Source organism: Maylandia zebra, linkage group LG20 (assembly GCF_041146795.1).
Source record: "Maylandia zebra isolate NMK-2024a linkage group LG20, Mzebra_GT3a, whole genome shotgun sequence".
Lineage (NCBI taxonomy): Eukaryota > Metazoa > Chordata > Actinopteri > Cichliformes > Cichlidae > Maylandia > Maylandia zebra.
Genome location: NC_135186.1, coordinates 24,353,637 through 24,375,225, shown reverse-complemented (window position 1 = coordinate 24,375,225; position 21,589 = coordinate 24,353,637). Strand labels below are relative to the sequence as shown.

Sequence of the window (21,589 nt, the reverse complement as noted above, 5' to 3'; positions counted from 1 at the left end):
CACTGCAAAGTATATGAGTGGGAGTCCATCTCTGGAGCTTATCCCAGCTGTCATGGAAGGCAGGCAGGGTACACCCCGCAAAATTTGCCAGTTTGTCACTTTAACTGCATGTAATAATTATTCATCATTACATAATCACATATTTACATAATGAACCTCTTTGGCCATGCTATAATTTCCACCCTTGGTTACACAGCAGGGGTGCGATCAAATTCTGGGGTGGCACATAAAAAAATACGTTTTTAAAAAAACAGTTTTCTCTAAAATATTTTCATACCAATTTTATGTCATTACAGGTATTATAAGGAGTTTACTTATTGTTGATTATTTAAAAAGAAATTCAAATTGAAATTCAGGTACATTTGTATTCATATTTTTCTTTCAACATGACATATGAGTTTTTCATGTTTCTTGCTACTTTCATGCAGTATTTTTCTGGCTCATATGGAGGCTGTGGTATTCCTGTTAGCAAAGATGTATTTCTATCATTGTGATGTTGCGTATGTCAACAAATAAAAAAAAATGCCTAGATGCTTTCGCTTTCTCTCGTCTGAACTTTGAACGGGCGGGACCTCAGGGGTGTTCATAAGAGGTCGGTTTCTCACATAATCATGTTGAGTTTAAACTGAAAGTTTCTTCTTCTTCTTTTTTAAAGGCATGCCCCAACAAGAAGTGTCTTTTCAATGGTTCTCCCCATTAGACATTAACCCACAGCATTCACAAGCATTTAATAGCAGCTGACACAGAAGACTTGCCAGGTGTGGTCGTGGTTGTCATCTTCACCTGAATTGTCTAAACATGAAGATTTTATTTGCTTAAGACATACCTCTACGTTTGCTTTTATACAAGTATCACATTACTGATTTTCCTCACAAAGACGAGAACCACTCTGAAAAAACATGTTCTCATTTTCAGTTAAATAATTATAATTTCCCTTGACGGAGAAAGAAATGACCCAAATTGCATGACTATGCTTACACCCACAACATCTGTTCCTTTAAAACAAGCAAACCATGTAGATTACATGTATATGGAGCTGGAAGCCATTAAATCATATGAGAGATTTTGAGTGGGCATTAAATACAATCAGAGGAGGGTTGTATTTAAACCTCACTAATTTAACTTGCCTTTAATGGCAAACAGTAAACCACACATAAAGCTCCTGCTACCCCACACCCATAAATACTGTGGGTCATATTTCTATACCACCTTTGTACAGGAATGTGGTGAATACGTTCCACTTAGTCATTTGAATTGATACTGGTAGGGGTGCTGAAATATAACCCTGAAGCAGACAACCTGTTTCTTCCTCCCAATTTATAAGGGATTAAACCTTAATCGCAGCAAGCCAAGCATAGATCCCATCAGATGGTAGAAAGTATTAATTTTCTCCACAAAATAAGCCTCTTTCTTTAAGAACAGCCAACACCTTCATATGCTAACGTCCATCCACACACTCATGAGTTAGAAAAGCTTAAGATCTAAAACACTGCTGCTCAAAGTCTTTCTCTCTGTGGCTTCCCTTCACCCATAAGATTGTCTAGGCTCTAAAGAATAATCTCCCCATCTCTGGGCCCCCAAAACAGACTTCCATGTGGGGACTGCTATCCTGTCCATCACAGCTGCATCCAACAGCATTAGATTACACCACATCTAGTAAATCAACACAGTTCTCTTTAAATTTGATCCAGTTTAGCTAGTCTGTCAGATACTGTTATATAATACTGCCTGTTACTAATCAGAAATAATAACATCCATCACTTTTAGTGGGAGACAGAAAATGTGGAGGTAAAGCACACAGAGACCACTTTTGAGCTCACAAAGAGGAGAAACAGAATCAGAGCTCAAATAAAAATAGTTCTTCAGACAGAGTATTTCAAAGTTTTTCTTTAGACATTAGCTGCTTTTTCACCTTTTTTGGTTTTCGCTTTTGTTTTGTACCTGAATATTTTCAGAGGAATGTTTTGTAGTTGTTAAACCACTTAACACTGACCTGTGAATCATTAAAGCACAGAAAACTCAACTGGAATGAACCAGTGTTGTGTCTACAAATAACAGAAAACCTAGCAAACAGGGAAAAAAAGTTTCTTCAATTTGTTACTAACAATCTGCTACAAAAACACATCATTTGTTGCAAATTTTCTCTCACCAAATCTGCAAAAAATGCCACTGGCATAAAATTTCCAAAGATTTCCAAACACATTTATAGCTGATGATATCTGAAAGTCATTTCCTTAAGAATGAGGGGAAAAAGACAAATATACACCAAAGCTCAAATGTCCTGCAAAGCAGACGCTGAAGAGCTTGTCTCTAAGTAAAACAGTGCAGTGTTTGCTAACGTGAATCGTCCAGCATCAACTCAGACAAACATAAAAGTGTGCCAGTACGATACGACGATGTTTCCATCCACCTCACAAAGATGCACTGAAATCTTCAACACAGTCACGTTCCTTTGGCCAAAAATGTGTGTCCATTAAACATAGTGAGTAACGAAGGCTTCGGGAAAATGGTCATTATACTGGACAAAAGATTTATTGTCCCTCCAGGCAGTTGTTTTTCCAAAGTGGAAAAACCTGCATGGTACACAAAATGTTGCAGAACTAGTCCTGAAGACTACTTAAAGAAATGACAGCGAGTTCAGTTAGAATTATACTAGCCCTGTTTTTGTCTTATATACTAAATTTCCACATTTGCCCATTTCTGTAAATCACTCCAATCATTTTCCTAACAAAATATAATGAAATGAGGGGTGGCTTGAGACTTTTCACAGCACTGCTACGCACATTTTTTAAAATATTCTTAATAGTATATGTGTACTTGAAATGTCTATATTCAAATGACATATTTTTTTATACTGTGGTTAATCATTTCCTGCTGTAAGATTAGTTTTGATTTATAACCATCTGGACAAAACCTGCAAAATTAAATAAAATCACAGGTGAATTAGGTCTATGTATACAATTATGGTATAAACTACTAACTATACAAGTGTGCCAAAGCTTCTGTACTGTATCGGATTAAAATCTATGAATGTACCTATATGAGAGAAAATTCAGTAGTATAATTATAATTCATCAGTATCATGCATTAATCTGGGAATCTGATATGACAACAGGTTTCCCAAACTTCTCTGTAGATCAGGTGCGATAAAAACAAGCTACTATATGCAGCTTATGATCTGTTTCAGGAAATTGAGTTAGGCCTTCCTCATTTACTTGAGCTCTAAATGTGGGGCCCTCTGGTGCTTCTGAAAAGTAATGACCTTCTTATTACAGAAAGTAGGCACACGGAGATGTCCTTTTAACTGAACAATACCCCAAGGACAGAACACAAGCTGAGACCCATCTCTTACATAATACACAGGCCACTGTTGTGTTGTTCTAGCCTTTGTGTGTCAACTGAATATCCTGCCCCTACCTCCAGCGTACTTTCACCCATCTCCCCTTTGTGCTCTTTTATTAATTTTTGCTTCTCTCGGCTCTATTTTTATTCTGTCTTTCTTCTTCAGTGTGACTCTGCCCTAAAGCTGGGGCCCAGCTTCTGCCCAGCTCAACCGGAATGGGAACGAAAGCTGACTCACATATTCATTAACTCACATGGCTGCACTCTCGTCCACAAAGAAAACACTTCTATGGATGTACGCGCACACACGCACGTGCGCGCACATATGCCAAAACTGGACATACTTGTATATGATGCACCTACACGCTTAAGCGTACATATGAGAAATAATTTCTGGAGCTTCACACTAAAGTACACAGCTGCGTATAATCTCAAGAAACAAGAATAATGCATAGTCATTGCTGTAAAGGGACAGTGAAGTCAGGCAGCCCAAGAGACATTAACATGCCGTCACTAGACACAGTCACAGTCACCCCAAGCACTGACAGCAGATAACTGCAATCCCTGCTATAAAAAGACCAGCTGACACAGTCAGCCAGTGCCTATACATAACATACAGACCCTACAGCCCTTCACAGCAGCCCGTTCTAATGGCATTTCATGATCTAACAGACAGAAATATTATTTTGGTGTAAGGAATGCATTTTAAAGAAACACAGCACCACTTTGCCATGCTGTGACCTTTTCCAGCGTGCACGCAATTGCCGTGACGCATTAGTACTTATTGTAACAAGAGCCAGGCGGCCTGAGAGAAAGTATTCACCCAGGAAGAAAGTGCAATTTGTTCTCAGATTTTAAAACACTGTCTAAAACTGAATTCCCCACCATATAATTTCTTGGAGAGCACCATCTTCCATTGTGTACTGCCATCTAGGGGCCCTCTTCTGACAACGTTTTAGCAAAACTAAATGCCAATATGCTCATGATGACTTTAGTATTTTCAGAATTGAACCATGAAGCAAAAGCCAGAAAATTCAAACTTCTGATGAAATTTTGAAAAATATATAAATTAAGTATGAATTTGCATATATTAGTTTTAATTTGTATCATATTTCTATATCCAGCATGTTTTTTGGTAAATTATTGCCTAAAAATGTAGTGTGAAATTTATTCACACTTGTATGTATGATGGCTGTGATTCTGCTGGTATCAACATTTTACAGAGAACAAAAAGAGTGCGAGGTACTTATTTTTTATTGTAAAAAAATCATTAGTGTGCTCTGTTTGTTACAGTGAAGTGATGCTACAACACAATTATATAAAAACCCCAAGAAAGAGAAAATGATCCATTTCTCTCTCAACATTTCATTTCACGTCACATGATGCTGAACATGCACAGTGTGTGCAAATGTGTGGTTTTGTAGCCTGATTTGAATCTCAGGCTACAAAGCCGGTAATGTGTTTACCTCACATTACCGGCTCTTTCTTAACAGAAATCTTTGCTTTCTTGTGACATGCTGGCTTGGCTTTCAAGTTCCCCACGGTTCCTGTACATTCAGTTTTTACTTTAGTCTTTTTGCATGGCATTTTTTCCTCTTCACCATCTTCATCTTTCACTGGTTGCTTTAGATGTGCCATCTCTTTGAGGCTTTGGAACTTCTTGAGGTCTGAACAAAACAAAACCTGAAGCAAGAGAGACACTCTGTGGTTACAGGGGACCTGCTATAAGAGACAGACAGTTTGCAGAAATTGACACTCACAGACTGCGCCCAGCCAGCGTAGGGTCCCCACAGCTTTCGAAAAAAATCTCCTGTGTAGAAATATTAGATTGAACATTTTATTACCAGTGTTTAAAACCAGGGCTTAAACCATACCATTAAACAGGTATGTGAATACTGACCAATATCTCTGTTTAGTTTCTCTGTGATACTCTTCTGTCCATTGTTGGCAGCGTATTTATAGTCACGTTTAGCAATCTGCCACACATGTGTGTCAACAGGTACAGCCTCTGGCTTATCCAGGGACATCAGACATACACAGTCTGCCACCTAAAATATGACACAAAGCCTTGATTGTATGTTAGCAGTTAACATCACATTTTTTTTGCCTTTTCTCCCCCCAAAAATATCTGCTGTACCTTTGTACCAACGCCAGGAAGAGTGCGAAGAGCATCACGGGCCTCTAGATATGGGATGCTGCGTAAACCTTCAAGCCACTGAGGCCCATGGTTGTCCAGAATCTGCTTCGCACTCTGCTGGATAAACCGAGCCCTGTATCCAAAACCAAGATCCCTAAGACGTGCCTCTATGCTGCTGTCTGATAAGAACAGTAAATGAAACAACATAGAACATAGTTGTGGTCAGACGTTTTCACAAACTCATCATGGGCATGAATATCGTGGTAATTTGGGGCTTTTAAGGATTTCTTTGAACTGTTCTTTTTACAGATGTGGAAACACTATTTACTTTTCTATTACTATAAGGCCTGGAAGAATACCCAAACTGTCACCCTCGGATGAGAAGAAATTGGCTAGGACATTCAGAAATTTGCAGCTCACATGGACAAACCAACTGCTATCTGCAGGAAAGGTTTTATAGTCCGTTGAGATGAGGATTGAGCTTTTTGGCCACAATGACAGTAGCTATGTTTGAACGAGTAAAGGTGAGATTTTCATACCTAAAAACACTGTACAAGCTGTCAAGCGTGGTGGTGGCATCATGATGCTCTGGGTCTGTTTTGCAGCAAATGATACTGGTATATTGCACAAAGTGGATGGACTAATATGGAGGAGGACTACCTCCAAATTCTTCAACTTCATCTCAAATCAACAGCTGAAACTTGAACACAGTTAAATTCAAACTTGTCCACCTGATTCTTGTTTTTAAAGTCGTTAAAGATGTACACTGGGTGCTGGTTTAGTGAGCAGGTGACCATAAGTCATATGGCCAGAAATCAGCAGCCCGACCTGAGGCCCTTTGCTTTATGTCTTCCTTTCTCTCTCCACTTTCCTATCTGTTTCTACTATCATTAAAGGCAAATGCCAACAAAATTAATATAAAAATAGATGAGTCAGTTAATGTTAATAAAAAAAACTAGTGGGATGAATATCTTCAGACTCTCAGTATCGTCTTCATCTGACAGTAAAGGTTTTGATAAGATTACAAACATAGATTTAAGTTCTGTGGCAAAACTTTTCAAGCACCTGCAAGCGCAGACAGGGAAGGAAAGTCGTGGTATGAGGTCTGATCAAGCTGGCACAGGGGTGAGCCCAGAGCCTGACACAGTCTGTCCACCATGCCCTGAATCCGAGAGATGTGGTTGTTGGAAGTGCAAATGAAGGAAAACAGGCATTCTGTGGGGTCCTGGCGCAGCATTCGCACACCTGCAGGAAACCCCCCCCACAAAAAAGTATTTATGAAATTTGATAAAACATAGCAGTAACACCTTACTGTGTAATAAGTGATATGTAGTAGCAAGGCTGTGCAAACACAAACTCACACACTGACCTTTGAAGACCTCTGCAATGTGTTTGAAGTGACAATCTGCTGCTCCCCACTCCTTGTGCAGGTCCCCCATCCTCACATCCAGCTGGAAGTAATCTCTCAGCATCTCTTCGTCCAGCTCTCTATTCTGTACTGAAGAAACAGCCAAAGGCTCATCTTCTTCCTTCTCTGGAGCACATTTGAATCTCTTCTCTGCTGTATTTTTGTCCAAGACAGAAACACCAACTCTTCTCTTCCTGTCACTTCCCTCCTTCTGCTTGTCCTGGTTGTTGTACACGTGGTACCAAAGAGTCTCATCTGTTTGGGTCAGAGTCCAAACACGCCCTCCCATCACACCGGTCCAGTGTCCTTCTGTTGTTTCCCTCCATCTGCGGGAATGAGATGTGAGTTAATTCAAAGACTTTAAACCGCTTCAACTTGCATTTGATGTTTAAAGGCTGGACGTGATTTTGACCATCTTACCGGAAGGATTGTCCACACGCAAGAGTGAGATCGAGACGCAATTCGGACTTCGAACAAGACATAGACCTCCACATTTTTGATCCAGATGACAGCACCGCATGTTTGGCCATAATTCTGCTGTTTACAGTTTCTGTTTAGTGATTAATAACAAACTTTACAGTAAAGTAAAGTCTTTTTAAACGCATAGTAGTGTAATCCGGCGTGTATGGTAGGTTACAATAATAAATACAGAAGTATTTTCCAGGAAGCTACGCGGCATTCCAGTAAATAACTTTCACGGAGATGTTTTGGCATAGATTATGATGGACGACAAAGACCTTACACTGAGTCGGAAAGGCGCAATTATTTTATATGAAAAGTTGTGAAAAGTATAAATTTTCCGTAATAATTGTTTTAAAATATTATCTAGTATAGATAACAAGTAATGATCCTCAAAAATTCATATTGTCAGGAATTACTAAAATCTGATGCAACATCACCCAGATTCCGGTAACCCGTCCCTCACTGGTGTCAACACAAATCCTGATTGGTTCTTACGATCGTAGTAGGCGGTAATCTTAGTAAATCTCCTTCACGATTGGTCAGTGAGATCCAAACCCGCAGAGTTCTATTGGCTAATATTCTTTGTACTTCACGTTTTTTTTCTTTCCAGAGGAAGTGGTCTCTGGTCTCTCTTTAGGAAGCAAAGTCGTGTGTGGCGGTGGTGTGTCTGTGCTGTTCCGATTTTAACCGGTGAATTCAGCGGGATAATGGCAGATACGCTGACACTTTTCACGTCCATTGGACTCAGCGAGCAGAAAGCGAAAGAAACTCTGAAGAATGACTCGCTGAGTTCTTCCCTGAAGGAGGCAATTACTCAGGTTGGTCCTAACGCTTATGGGGTAACTCAACTACCTGAATGCACAGCTGTGAAAACGACTGACACTTGACTGTACAGCTCAGCTGTATACAAACTTCTCATTTATTTATGCTACACTGGTTATAGTTTTAGATAGACCTACCCTGACCTTCTTGTAACTTTTGTGTACATTACGCCATAGTTACACTTTTACTTTCATATTTCTTTAGTTGGTAGTAAACCATCCATTATTTTATCTTTATTAGGCCCCCAGGGTCAAGATAAGGAAAGTAGTGATTATTAGCAATTTCCTTATTTGTCTTTAACAAATTCTTAATAATTCTTAAATTTCCTCTCTGTTTTCAATAGGCCCAACGTGTCCATGGGGCCTCAGGAGTGGACAAAGCCATGGGTACATTGCTGTACAGTATGGCATCTCGCCTTAAAGACACCAAACGCCTGGCATTTCTTTCAGAAAGTATAGCTCAGCGTAAGATCTGCACAGAACTACAGCTTGCAGGTAAATTATCAAAGTTTTGGAAGTCAAGCAAAAGTGAAAGTGAATGTCTACAAGATACTAGTGAGACCTGCTGTTTGGAAGTTATGGTACTCACAAAGATAACAAGAGGTCGAGCTGGGGGTGGCAAACTTCAAGATGATGTGATAATTTGGTTTAGAAATAAGTATATCAGAAGAGCAGGTCAGGTTGAGTGTGCAGTGAGCAGAGGAGCTGCCAGGAACAGAGAAGATCCATAGATGTAGTGAAGGAGGACATCCAGAGGGTTGGTGTGATAGAAGAGGATGCTAGGGATCGGGTGAGATGGAAGTAGATGATCTGTTGTGGTGACCCCTAAAGAGAGCGACTGAAAGAAGGTCTGTTGTGGACCCAGTTTTAACCAGCAAAGTTTTCCAAAAATATTTTAAACATAATTTGTGCTCCAATTATATATATATTATGATCTGAGTCAAATTACTGCAAATTTTTTTCACAAATTCTTTTTAAGCACAATATTTGTGAAATAAATATAAAGTGCTCAGGAAAAAATACTCTGAAAGCAACAAGGAATACTAATGTCGATGATGGACCAAATCAAAGAACTAAAAAACCCAATTAAGGAGAAAGACAAGACAATCCAGTTTTTGGAAAGGAAGGTGGACGATCTAGAACAGCAGGCTCGACTTGAGGAAGTGATTATTACGGGTCTGGAAACTAAACACAGGAGTTATGCGAGAGTCACCGAGTCTGGGACCGGTGCAAAAAGAGGAGAAGACGAGCCCTCGACGGAGGAGCTACAGTCGTTGGAACGGGAGGTTGTGGAATTCTTTTCGAATAAAAAACTTCCCCTGCATAGTAATAATATATCTGCATGCTATACCCTTCCTAGGAGGCACACTAATGCTCCTCCAGCAATTGTAGTGAGATTTGTAAACCGTAAACACAAAGTTGACTTGCTGAGGCAGTCCAGCCTTTTGAGAGGAAGCGGAGTATATTTGAATGAACATCTTATAAAAAGAAATGCAGATATTGCTAGACAAGCTCGCATATTACGGAAGGAGACAAAGATTCAAGCAACCTGGACCAGGAACTGTAAAGTGATGATTAAACTTAATGGAACACCAGTAGAAGCCAAGGTTATAACGATTAAGGATCTTGGGGAATTGGACATTTATACGAGATAACATTACCAAGATAGGCAGACGGTTACGACCAATCATGACTATGAGCTTAAAAACAATTAGTTCATCCTTTATAAGAACAGATGCTACTTCGGGTGGAAAAGGACAAAAGGAAGTTGTAAATTGGACATGGAAGAAGATAAGATCAACGGACTTTAAAATATGTCGATAAATAAATGTGCGATTGTTAAGGATCCCTTTCTTTTTTGAGGTCAAATGGATATTCTTAGAATAATTATGCATAATGCTCGATGACTCAGATCATAAACCATATGATTTTGAAGCAGGTATTGACCCTGAAAGGAATGTGCTTAATACAATTAATGTCACATGTAAAGATTATACAGAGGAGCAATTCAGGGATAAGGTTGAAATAGCTAATACATTTTCATTAATTCATATTAAGTGCAGAGGTCTTTATAGAAGTTTTGCTTCGATTGAAGATTTTCTGTATAGTTTGAGGCAAGTTCCAAATAATTTCTCTGTCTGAAACATGGTTAGATGAGAATAGGGGTTGTCATTTTTGTATCAAAGGGTACGATTTATACTTTGTAAATAGAACTAAGAAGAAGGCAAGTCCTTCTTTTGACCCATTTTGCCAAAGGAAAGGAAGTTGCCTAATAATTATGCACACCTGATATAGGGTGTTGATGTCATTAGACCACACCCCTTCTCATTACAGAGATGCACATCACCTAATATGCTTAATTGGTAGTAGGCTTTTGAGCCTATACAGCTTGGAGTAAGACAACATGCATGAAGAGGATGATGTGGACAAAATACTCATTTGCCTAATAATTCTGCACTCCCTGTATATATATATATATGTGTGTGTGTGTGTGTGTGTGTGTGTGTGTGTGTGTGTGTGTGTGTGTGTGTGTGTGTGGGATTAAACTATATACAGGGGTGCACATAAGTGGTCTGCAGGTGCACATTCGCTGTCAAAATAAAAGACGCGCACCAGATAAGAAGTTGCAACGCCAGTTTGCGTACATAAGATTTTCTGGAGGAGGACAGACATTTGATTAGAACTCTTAAAGATGTCAAAGAAGCAAGCTCCTTTAAGCAATTAAAGGAGCTTGCATGGTGGGAATCTCTCACTCCATTAGTTCTCTTTGGTGGTCCTCCACCTCCAAAGAAATGCCAGAAAGAGTCCGAACCGCAAAAGAAGTGCGTATACTCAGAAAAGTGGTTGCAGGAGGTGATATAAATACTTATAAAAATAAGTTGGTATTAATATTGAGGAAAGCCAAGAAAGACTATTATAATAAACTTTTTCAGGAAAACGAGAATAATATTAAGGGCATTTGGAATATTTTTAAAGAAGTATTGGGTAACAAGAACACACCCTCAGATCGGCCTATTTATTTCATTAAGAATAATCAAGTTGTCGATGACAAGATTGAAGTAGCAAACGAATTCAGTTCCTTTTTTGTAAATGTTGGGCCTACTTTAGCAAATTTAATTAGAAAATATGACGACCCAGACTATGAGGAAGTCTGGAAAGGAGAAAGTAGAGTGGTTAATTCCTTATTCTTAGCTGATATTACCATAAAAGAAATAGTAGCAATTGTAGAAAACTTTAAAAATAAAAAATCTACTGACTGTGATGGTATAGACATGGTTATAATTAAAAAGACTTTAGACTGTATAAGTATTCCTCTTTGCTTTATTTTTAATCTCTCGTTACAATCAGGAGTATTTCCTGATCGTAAGTGGCAAAAGTGATACCCTTATATAAATCAGGAGATAAGCATAGTTTTAACAACTATAGGCCAGTGTCTCTTTTGTCACAGTTTTCAAAAGTGCTTGAAAAACTTTTTGCGCAAAGACTTGATAGTTTTATTGAAAAAAAATCAACTAATAAATGAAAATCCATTTGGATTTCGTAAAAATAGATCAACGGCATTAGCATCATTGACGATATTTCATCTGCAACCCATAATAATAAATACACAGTTGGGGTATTCGTTGATTTAAAAAGAGCTTTTGACACGTTACAACATTCTATTTTGATTTCTAAATTGTATAATTATGGTGTGAGATCAGTGGCATTGAATTGGTTAAGGAGTTATTTAGAAAATATGTACATTATCTCGGCAATACCTCTGAAAGATTGAAGATTGTATGTGGCGTTCCTCAAGGTTCTATTTTGGGACCTAAACTTTTTAATTTATATATTAATGATATCTGTGATGTATCAAAAAGGTTAAATTTTATTTTATTTGCAGATGACACAAATTGTTATTGCTCTGGAGAGAATTTGAAAGATTTGGTTGAAATTATGATTTCTGAGATGTTAAGATTAAAAAAATGGTTTGATATAAATAAATTATCTTTGAATCTGACAAAAACGAAATTCATGTTATTTGGCAATTGTGTAAAGGAGGAAGAAGTCATTATGTCCATTAATGGAGAATTGATTGAAAGAGTTACTGAATTTCGCTTTTTGGGTGTAATAGTAGATGAAAATTTGACGTGGAAATCACATATTTAGTATATTAGAAAGGAAGATGGTTAAAAACATTTATATTTTGGGAAATGTAAGAGATTTATTAGACTACAAAACAATGCACATTTTATATTTTTAACTTTTTTTCTTATACTTTAGTTACTGTGTCAAAGTTTGGGGGAATACATATGAGAATACTATAAAACCTCTAAACTTATTACAGAAGAAAGCACTACGAATGATTCATAACGTTAAATATAGAGAACATACAAATAAATTCTTTATAAAATCAAAATTATTAAAATTAGGAGATTTAGTGAAACTACGGACACTATTAATTATGTTTAAGGCTAAAAATAATATTTTGCCTTTTAAGTTACAAAGAGTATTTTTAATGTGTTCTGGGGGAGAAGACAGCAGAAGGAAATTTTATTTTAAGCAGCTAGGACTACACAAAGATGAATGAGTCCAACGGTTAGGGGTATACGACTGTGGAACTCTCTTCATTATAATTTAAAGAATTGTATACATTTAAATGTTTTAAAAAGTGTTACATGTCTAAAATGATAACTCAATATGAAGAATGTGAATGAAATTGGAGTTAATTGAAAAAGGATCCATTATTTTTTTGCCTAATTTATTTTAGTTACTTATCTTTTCTCCTTGTTACTATGTGGAGTGGTATATTCTGATTGTAAATTGGTTGTTTGGTTTGAGATCCTTAATTAGAAAATAATGACATCCCACAGCTCAGTTACATCATCATTATATCCTTATTGCTTCTCGTCTTTGTGATGCGTTCATGGTGCACATGTAAAGTTGCAGTTGCAGTATTTTAATATCTAGAAAGCAACTGAGGAGGAGCAAGCATAAACATCATAACATTTTTGTTTGTTTGTCTGTTTTTAAGTGGCATGTAATTTGAAATGTAACTCTTCAAGCTGCTCAAATATCAGCAAACACACAAACATTGTGATTTCGCCTATTTAAATGATTATTTTAAGGTGATGAATGGATTAGGTTCACTCACCAAATTTTATGTTTTGTACTAGTTTTATAGTATCTAGGTGTTGGTAAATCAGCAATATACCCTATGAAACTTGAGAAAAAAATTACCAGAAGTAGTGAATGCCAGATTATCAGCACAGGTCAGCTGATCATAGTGTCACAAAACGAGTTATGTGTTTGATTCCAAAGGCATTCTTTCTCCGTGCTGCACCGATACACTCAGTCGTGGGGTTCCTCGACTTGTCAGATACTACTCGTGTGTGTGTGTGTGTGTGTGTGTGTGTGTGCGCGCGCGCGTGTATATGAAACCGAGATTACATAAACCACTTTCTGAATATTTTTTTTGTAGCTGCTTTGGACTTTGTGAAGGGTCATCCACAAGACCCCATCAACCAGAAGGAGTTTGACGAAGCATGTGGAGTGGGTGTAGTCATAACACCTGAGCAGATTGAGGAAGCAGTGAGTGTTCTAGCCAAAAGTGTGTCTTTTTACGTGCTGTACTGGGTGTGGTATGCACTGTAACTGTGTAATGTACTGTAGGTAGAAGCTGTGATTAAAAAGCACAAGGATCAACTGCTAAAGGAGAGGTACCACTTCAACATGGGACTACTAATGGGTATGAGCTCCCACCTTTTGGTTAAATATTATTGCAGCTGCTGAAGCCTATCAGCCAAAAATAATTTCTCACTGAGCCTCTGTGTCTGGTGCAGGTGAAGCACGCACTGCTCTAAAATGGGCTGATGGCAAGGTGATCAAGAATGAGGTGGACATGCAGGTATGTCTGGGAAAAGATCCTTCTGTTATTGCAATGTCATTGTGGTTAAGTATTTGCAGTGAAGGTCGCTGGGATTCTTTCAAATAATAAAGCTCTGGCTTTCATCTTAAAGGTTCTGCACCTCTTAGGACCCAAAACAGAGGCTGACCTAGAAAAGAAGCCCAAGGTAAAAGTGGTGTATCTTATTAAAAAGTTGAACATTTCTGGAGCCATTTTTATGCAAATTCTTTGCTGTCTTGGGGTAAAACATTGTCCAGCAGATAGTTAATCTACACACACAAAAAGCCAATCAACTAAATGATATGTAGTGTGTTTAAGCTTCAGAATGAGTTAATTTTGTAAGTTCTGTGTAGAGCTGAGGTAGAAATGCATTGCATGATTTTTTTGGTCTGTAATTAATATGGGGGCGATCGTGGCTCAAGAGTTGGGCGTTCGCCTTGTAATCGGAAGGTTGCCGGTTCGAGCCCCGGCTTGGACAGTCTCGGTCGTTGTGTCCTTGGGCAAGACACTTCACCCGTTGCCTACTGGTGGTGGTCGGAGGGCCCGGTGGCGCCAGTGTCCGGCAGCCTCGCCTCTGTCAGTGCGCCCCAGGGCGGCTGTGGCTACGATGTAGCTTGCCATCACCTGTGTGTGAATGGGTGGATGACTGGATATGTAAAGCGCTTTGGGGTCCTTAGGGACTAGTAAAGCGCTATATAAATACAGGCCATTTACCATTTACCAATATATAATCATCTTTCAGGCACAGAAAGCTAAAGTCACAGAGAATGACGTGAAGGTGAAGAAAGAGGAGGTGGCGGTGAACGGTAAGCAGCAAAGTCAAAAACAGACAGGGGTGCTTTTGTCTTGAAGTACTTTTTAAAACTGTTTATTGATTGTTTAGGTGATGCAGTCTCTGGGGAGGGCAAGTCACTAATGGAGCAGCTCAGAGGAGAGGCACTGAAGTTCCATAAACCAGGTGAGGACAATTAGAAATGAAATGATCTTGTTGCACCTGAAAAAGGTTTCCTTAATCTGTTCACACTGCAGCCCTCAATGTTTCTTAAAAAATTAACCAACAAAGCTATGTGTATGGGAATGCTTATTTGTGTATCAATGTGCTCGGACATTAGACAGACTTTCCCTTGCTGGTTTCCTGGTTTAAAAAGTCAGATTGAGCCCATGTAAGAATGGAGCACTCCCCACCACCAGCTTTTCTAGCATTCATGTGAAAAGGGGGACTTTTGTCAATGTGTCTACTTGGTTATTGTGACTTTGAACTATGTTTATTTCTTTGTTCTTGACCGCGCAGGAGAAAATTATACAACTGAGGGCTACGTGATCACACCGAATACAATGAATTTGCTTAAAAAGCACCTGGAGTTCACAGGTGGACAGGTATAATATTTTCGCGACTTGAATGAACTGTTACAAATCTTACATAGTTAAAAAAAAAAACATTGATCCCATTTACCTGTCTCGGCATGTCTTTAGATACGTACCCGTTTTCCTCCTGAGCCCAACGGTATCCTTCACATTGGGCATGCCAAAGCTATCAACTTTAATTTTGGCTATGCAAAGGTAAGTTAATTTCTTCTTCAACACCATATAAGCTTTTGAATGTTCTCTTGTGCAGGTGTTTACTCTAAACATTGTGTTCCCCCATAGGCAAATAATGGAATTTGCTTCCTGAGGTATGATGACACAAATCCTGAGAAGGAAGAGGAGAAATACTTCACTGCCATCAAGGATATGGTGGAGTGGCTGGGTAAGTTTTTTGTGCATAAATGTTTTGATGTTCTTGGGCACATTCTCTACATTCATGGAGCCATTGTCATATCCCTGTTTTGCTCACACAGGCTACAAACCTTATGCCGTCACACACGCTTCTGACTATTTTCAGCAACTCTATGACCTTGCTGTGGATCTTATTCGCAGGTGAGTGCAGGATATGTGGAGATGTTGGTGCACGGATGGTGTTTGACTCATTTCTTTTCTCCGCCTTCAGGGGTCACGCGTATGTGTGCCATCAGAAAGGCGAGGAGCTGAAAGGCCATAATGTTCCTCAATCACCGTGGAGAGATCGACCCATCGAAGAGTCGCTGGTGCTGTTTGAGAGGATGAAGAAGGGCCTGTTTGCTGAGGGAGAGGCCACCCTCAGGATGAAGATGGTCATGGAGGATGGAAAGATGGATCCTGTGGCATACCGAATAAAATACACACCGCATCATCGGACAGGAGATGAATGGTATAAATAAAAAAAACCCACAACATCTTTTCTCACAACAATGTATTCCTAGTGAACTTGCTTTATCTTTCTTTGCAGGTGCATCTATCCTACCTATGACTACACTCACTGTCTGTGTGACTCCATTGAAAATATTTCACACTCACTGTGTACCAAAGAGTTTCAAGCCAGGTATACAGGACTTTTTTCCCCCCATCTTCATTAGGTTCATTTTAGCTTTTGCTGGATTCTTACAGAATGACATTACTGTTTTTGTTGTTGACCTTTTTGTGATTCTGTCAGGCGTTCATCATATTACTGGCTGTGTAACGCTCTGGATCTGTACTGCCCTGTGCAGTGGGAATATGGGCGGCTGAACCTCACCTACACTGTTGTGTCCAAGAGGAAAATCATCAAACTGGTCGAGACGGGCGTTGTCAGGTAAAGTAGGATTTCTTTTTGACATTTTTTTTTTCAGACTTAATTATTTACTTTGTAATGCAAATTAATAGAAGTGGCAAGGAAATATGCTGCTTTTAAGGGCTGCTGAGGCACTCCATCTCTTTGTAAAATAATGTAACAAGTTTATTTTTAGGTGTAGGCAGGAAAAGATAGACCAACGTGTTTCAACTCTTAAGTGTTAATCAGAGTCTGGTAAACATAAAGTCATTGAGGATTAAAGGCCATGGGTAACAAAAAATCTGCAGCAAGGTATGTGACCCCTAGAGGGGATTGTAATCAAAGAACAAAGACCCTCACATGTCAAAGAAATTATATAAAAAATATTTTACAAAGCAGTGTGGAAAAATAAAAAATAAATGTGAATTTGTAATAGATCATAATAAAAAGGCTAGAATTCAACCATTAGACTGTACATATATTCACATACTATGCTTATGATTCAACAGTTTTATTTTTCTATTCATAATTTAATTTAAAATAACCTTATTTTAAGCACAGAGCTGAATCTAAAACACAAGGTTAGCTATGTTAACATGGCAAAAAAAACTGAACATACTGGTTATTAATCACTATTAAGGACTCGTTACGTGCCCAGGATTTGCCCAAACTCTTAGCCAGTAATAGCTGGGATAGGCTTCAGCCCCACAGTCCTGAATTGGATAAGGAGATCCATAGATAAAACCAATTTTATTTATTTAACCCCCTAAGACCCGAACTCTTCCACGGCATGCATTTTTAATTTCTCTTTGATATTTGGGCATATTGGGTCCCGATGAATGTAAAAACAAAGAATTACCAGATTTATTTATTTATTTTACCTTTGTTTTTAAGAAAAATAAAAGCCACATATGAGGATATTCGTTTAAAATTTTGATAGAACAGTAGCAGTATAATGTCCTCGAAAGTGGATATTAGGCCCTTGTAGAGCAAAATTGAGTATTTTGGTCTAAATAACCCAAAATGTGATGTCCACACATGTGGACGTCAGGTCCTAGGAGGTTAATTTAGTTATTTAAATCAGTGGCCTTATGTCATTAACATAAAATGTAGCTGAAAGTCTGAAAGCATATAACTACATATTAAATGTCTACCTGTGTATCCCTACCTGGTAAAGTGTTTTATATTTCCAGTTTTTTGTTACCATTCAACTAAAGCCCTTTTACTTAATTGTCATAGAGATAAACTCTAAAGTCACTTCTGATTTCATTGTTAGAATAACATAAAAGGCTTTATGCACTATTTCCTTTTAATTAGATACCTTGAGATTAACTGAAAAAGCCGTAGAAATCAAAACTTTTACAGAAAAGTTAGCTGTATGCTTTTGTTTTGGTTTTTTTCCCCTCACATGTCGCATGAGATGCTGTATTGCACAAAATGTTTAGACAAACTAAAGCAGACTTTGTGGTTCAGCAGTGGTAGCAGTTTCGTAGCCTGGGGATGGCCTGTCCATCTGCACAGAGCTCTGTTTTCTATGGAGGCGATGTACAAAGTATGTGGTATAACCAGTCTGTGGGCTGTTGTTGGTCCATGGAGAAGTTATAACATACAAAGAGCTGAAGTGAAACTGAGCAGCAGCTGTCTCTGCTTTTCGTACTGATTTTTGATCTAGTTTTGTAAACTAATCAGCATTCGGCAGACACATCATTTGCGTCCAGTAATGTGCAGTGGGGATTTTGGAAGACTGCACAGGAGCAGGTCTGGTGTTGGTTTAAAACCCTTTCCGCTCGCTGTCTGAACAGAAACATGCACGGAGACGAACACGTTTGCAGGACCATAATTTAGGCTTAAGAGTAAAAACCCTTACGTCAGAGCTTCCACCAGATATAGACCACTCAAATTAAGAATTCAGCCCCACTGTATTCAGTTAGTATAATTCGAAAATCATTTAATTGTGTAGCACTCTAAATAGAAACATTTCTAAGGCTTGCAATGCAAAAAAACTTTTTCCAGACTTAGTTTTTCCCTGATATAACAGGACAAAATATTGGGACAAACCTGTACATGACATTTATCCGAAAGCAGCACATCCAACAAAAGCTGACTTCAGCAGCTCTCTGGATTCACCAATGTTTTAAACTCCATATCTGAGTAGGACCTTAGTTTTCCCCAAGCATGTTAAAAGCTATTAAAACAAACTAGTTAATTACTTCATTGTAGGGAATTGATGCAGCCTTTTGACCACAGCTATTGTTGTGATGTCTTCATTGTGCATAGCCTGCGTTAAGTAACTCTTAAATATTTGTTTCTAATTACAGAGACTGGGATGATCCCAGACTCTTCACTCTGACTGCACTGAGGAGAAGAGGGTTTCCCCCAGAAGCGATCAACAACTTCTGTGCACGAGTAGGTAAAATGAATGCAATGATGAACTTTTGGATGCCACAACAAGTCCCATTCATAAGTGCTGTGCTAACACTGTACACATCTCACAGGTGGGAGTCACAGTTTCCCAAACGACGACCGAGCCCCACTTACTGGAGGCGTGTGTGAGGGATGTGCTGAATGAAACAGCACCTCGAACCATGGCTGTGCTAGAACCACTCAAAGTCACCATAACGAACCTTCCTGACAACTTCAAGGTTTGTACATTGCTTATAAAACAAATCGCTTGACCTAGTATATTCTTTCACATTATATTTTAGGAGAAAATAATCCTTCTGTCTTCTCTTTCAGACAGATGTACGAGTCCCGGACTTCCCTGCCGACGAAGCTAAGGGCAACCACACGGTTCCTTTCACGCGCACAGTCTTCATTGAACAAAGTGACTTCAGAGAGGTCAGAGAGGAGAAACCTCCAAATAAATGATTTTAAAAAGCAGCAATTCTTTGTGCTCTTTTTGGTTTTGAGATGGGCAACGATTATGAGGTTATTCTCTTCTTTGGCAGGTCATGGAAAAGGGCTACAAGCGCCTGACTCCAGAACAACCTGTAGGCCTGAGGCATGCTGGGTATGTCATCTCTGTCCAGAAAATCATCAAGGTAAGACTCAGTTTCACCAAGTAGACAATATAAAATAAAATTAAAATGTGTTTTCCATGCTCTAATCCTGTAAAAACATAAACAGGCCCTTCAAACTTTTCTTCATCACAATATATTTGTGAAGGTTTTACATATATCTGTCCAGTCAAACGACATAGTTTTATAAAAATATGATCTAGTTATATTAAACAAGAGGTTGTATTCTAGAATATTCAATTGCGGCAGTAAAATGTCATTATTACTTCATTATCTGGTTTATGACACACATGTTGCTCTGAACCATTTCTCAGGACACTCAGGGCAAAGTGGTGGAACTGGAGGTGACCTGCTGCAGTTCTGAGACCGCAGAGAAACCGAAGGCCTTTATCCACTGGGTCAGTGAGCCACTGGTGTGTGAAGTGCGCCTCTATGATAGACTGTAAGTCACAAACAATTACCCATCATTCACAAACATTTCACAAATAATATAACTAGAGAATTCACCTAACCAAGTATCTCCTTGTATCCGTAGCTTCTTGCACAAACATCCAGAAGATCCATCTGAAGTGCCTAATGGCTTCCTGAGTGACATCAACCCTGTGAGTATCTCTGAACTACAACAGAAGGCTTTTGAAGTGTCAGCAGTCACATCGATTTCTTAATTTGTTTCTTCATTTTTTTTTAAATTTAGGATTCCCTGCAAGTGATCAGTAGTGCCTTAGTGGACACCTCAGTCAAGAGAGCAAAGGTTTTTGATAAATTCCAGTTTGAAAGAGTCGGCTACTTCTCCGTGGACTCAGACAGCACTGCAGATAAGGTACGGAAAGATTTTTTTTATTTTTTATTTATTTATTTAAAACGAGGTTTGTACAAATTTGTGGAAGCTTCTATTTCAATTAACTTTAGTTAATTCTTTGATAGTCTTGGTCTGGATTAAAAACATTTATGCAATATGAGCTGAAACCTTTTTCCTTCTTTCACTGCAGCTCATCTTCAACAGAACAGTTACCCTGAAAGAAGACCCTGGGAAGATCTGATTGACTTGAGATTAAGCCACTCTTCCTGCTTCAGAGATGCATGTTCAGATTTGCTTGCATTACATCAATGTGTAATATCAGCAAAGGCACAGACTGAGTCAGATGAGATACTGGAATATTTTTTTCAGGGATTTATCACTCAGAAACGAAACAAAATTATATTCCTCAGCTATGATCTTATTCATCACAAAAGCGCTGCAGCATGACTTTGACCTAGCTCATTTGCTCAGTTATCATTAAGTCTTTTTTTTTTTTCTATACTTGCCACAATAATATTCACTTACAGTGTTTTCTCTTGTTTTTTGAATGGATGAAGCTTTCATCATTGTTCAACAAGGGCTGTTTGTGTATATTATGTGAAGCTGGTGTTACACATATGTGATGCTCTCAAATGCCACACGTGACTTTTTTATATATATAGATTCAGAGGCTGCCAAAGCATCATGTTTTTTAAGACTAGGCAGATTGAACATGTGTCCTTTGGACTGGAACAAAGAATAAATAATTCTACAAACTGCAGCGTCCATGTGTATTCATGCTGGTTCGGGATACTTAGTTTTGTGTGTGTGCGTGCGCGTCGGGGGTTCTATCAGTATTAATATTGAGTATTTTTCTTAGCTGGAATGCTTATTAAGAAGGAAGGAACATAACAATAACCATTGAGAAAAAATATAATACTGGACCACTATTGATACCTACTAAGCATGTTAGTGGTGCTTGCAGTGCAACCTGTGAGCCCATGGTGGACCTTGGAGACATTTTTATATTGCTTGTGAGCAACAGCAAGAATGAACTGCTATACAGTTGATGTCATGTTGTAACATGGCAGCAAAAACTCAAGACTAAGACAACAGCTGCCTTCAGTTTTTC

The 21,589-nt window shown here is 38.6% G+C and overlaps 2 protein-coding genes across 2 annotated transcripts; one reads left to right on the top strand and one right to left on the bottom strand.

The window, feature by feature from the left end:
* Positions 1-4,560: 4,560 nt before the first annotated feature.
* On the bottom strand, positions 4,561-7,819 carry ogg1 (8-oxoguanine DNA glycosylase). The gene is made up of 7 exons (XM_004546094.5): positions 7,308-7,819; positions 6,849-7,213; positions 6,545-6,724; positions 5,480-5,658; positions 5,243-5,390; positions 5,103-5,152; positions 4,561-5,025 (listed from the first exon to the last, which is right to left on the bottom strand). The coding sequence occupies exons 1-7, from the start codon at positions 7,415-7,417 to the stop codon at positions 4,810-4,812; spliced, it is 1,248 nt and encodes a 415-aa protein (XP_004546151.1). The 5' UTR covers positions 7,418-7,819; the 3' UTR covers positions 4,561-4,809.
* qars1 (glutaminyl-tRNA synthetase 1) lies at positions 7,147-21,238 on the top strand. The gene is made up of 24 exons (XM_014412800.3): positions 7,147-7,228; positions 7,960-8,167; positions 8,515-8,665; positions 13,632-13,741; positions 13,823-13,898; positions 13,993-14,057; positions 14,170-14,223; positions 14,800-14,863; positions 14,941-15,015; positions 15,349-15,434; positions 15,531-15,617; positions 15,705-15,804; positions 15,896-15,974; positions 16,045-16,284; positions 16,363-16,455; positions 16,567-16,704; positions 18,981-19,068; positions 19,158-19,304; positions 19,399-19,500; positions 19,611-19,703; positions 19,994-20,121; positions 20,215-20,281; positions 20,374-20,499; positions 20,669-21,238. The coding sequence occupies exons 2-24, from the start codon at positions 8,057-8,059 to the stop codon at positions 20,717-20,719; spliced, it is 2,331 nt and encodes a 776-aa protein (XP_014268286.3). The 5' UTR covers positions 7,147-7,228; positions 7,960-8,056; the 3' UTR covers positions 20,720-21,238.
* The last annotated feature ends 351 nt before the right edge of the window (positions 21,239-21,589 follow it).

Coding starts and splice junctions, on each gene's coding strand:
- ogg1 (XM_004546094.5), bottom strand. CDS start 7,417: ATGGCCAAACATGCGGTGCTGTCATCTGGATCAAAAATGTGGAGGTCT. Junction 5,659..6,544: donor TTCCCTGTCTGCGCTTGCAG/GTGCTTGAAAAG, acceptor TGTTCTTATCAG/ACAGCAGCATAGAGGCACGT. Junction 5,026..5,102: donor ACGCTGGCTGGGCGCAGTCT/GTGAGTGTCAAT, acceptor CTCTTGCTTCAG/GTTTTGTTTTGTTCAGACCT.
- qars1 (XM_014412800.3), top strand. CDS start 8,057: ATGGCAGATACGCTGACACTTTTCACGTCCATTGGACTCAGCGAGCAG. Junction 15,805..15,895: donor GGATATGGTGGAGTGGCTGG/GTAAGTTTTTTG, acceptor TTGCTCACACAG/GCTACAAACCTTATGCCGTC. Junction 16,705..18,980: donor GTCGAGACGGGCGTTGTCAG/GTAAAGTAGGAT, acceptor TTCTAATTACAG/AGACTGGGATGATCCCAGAC.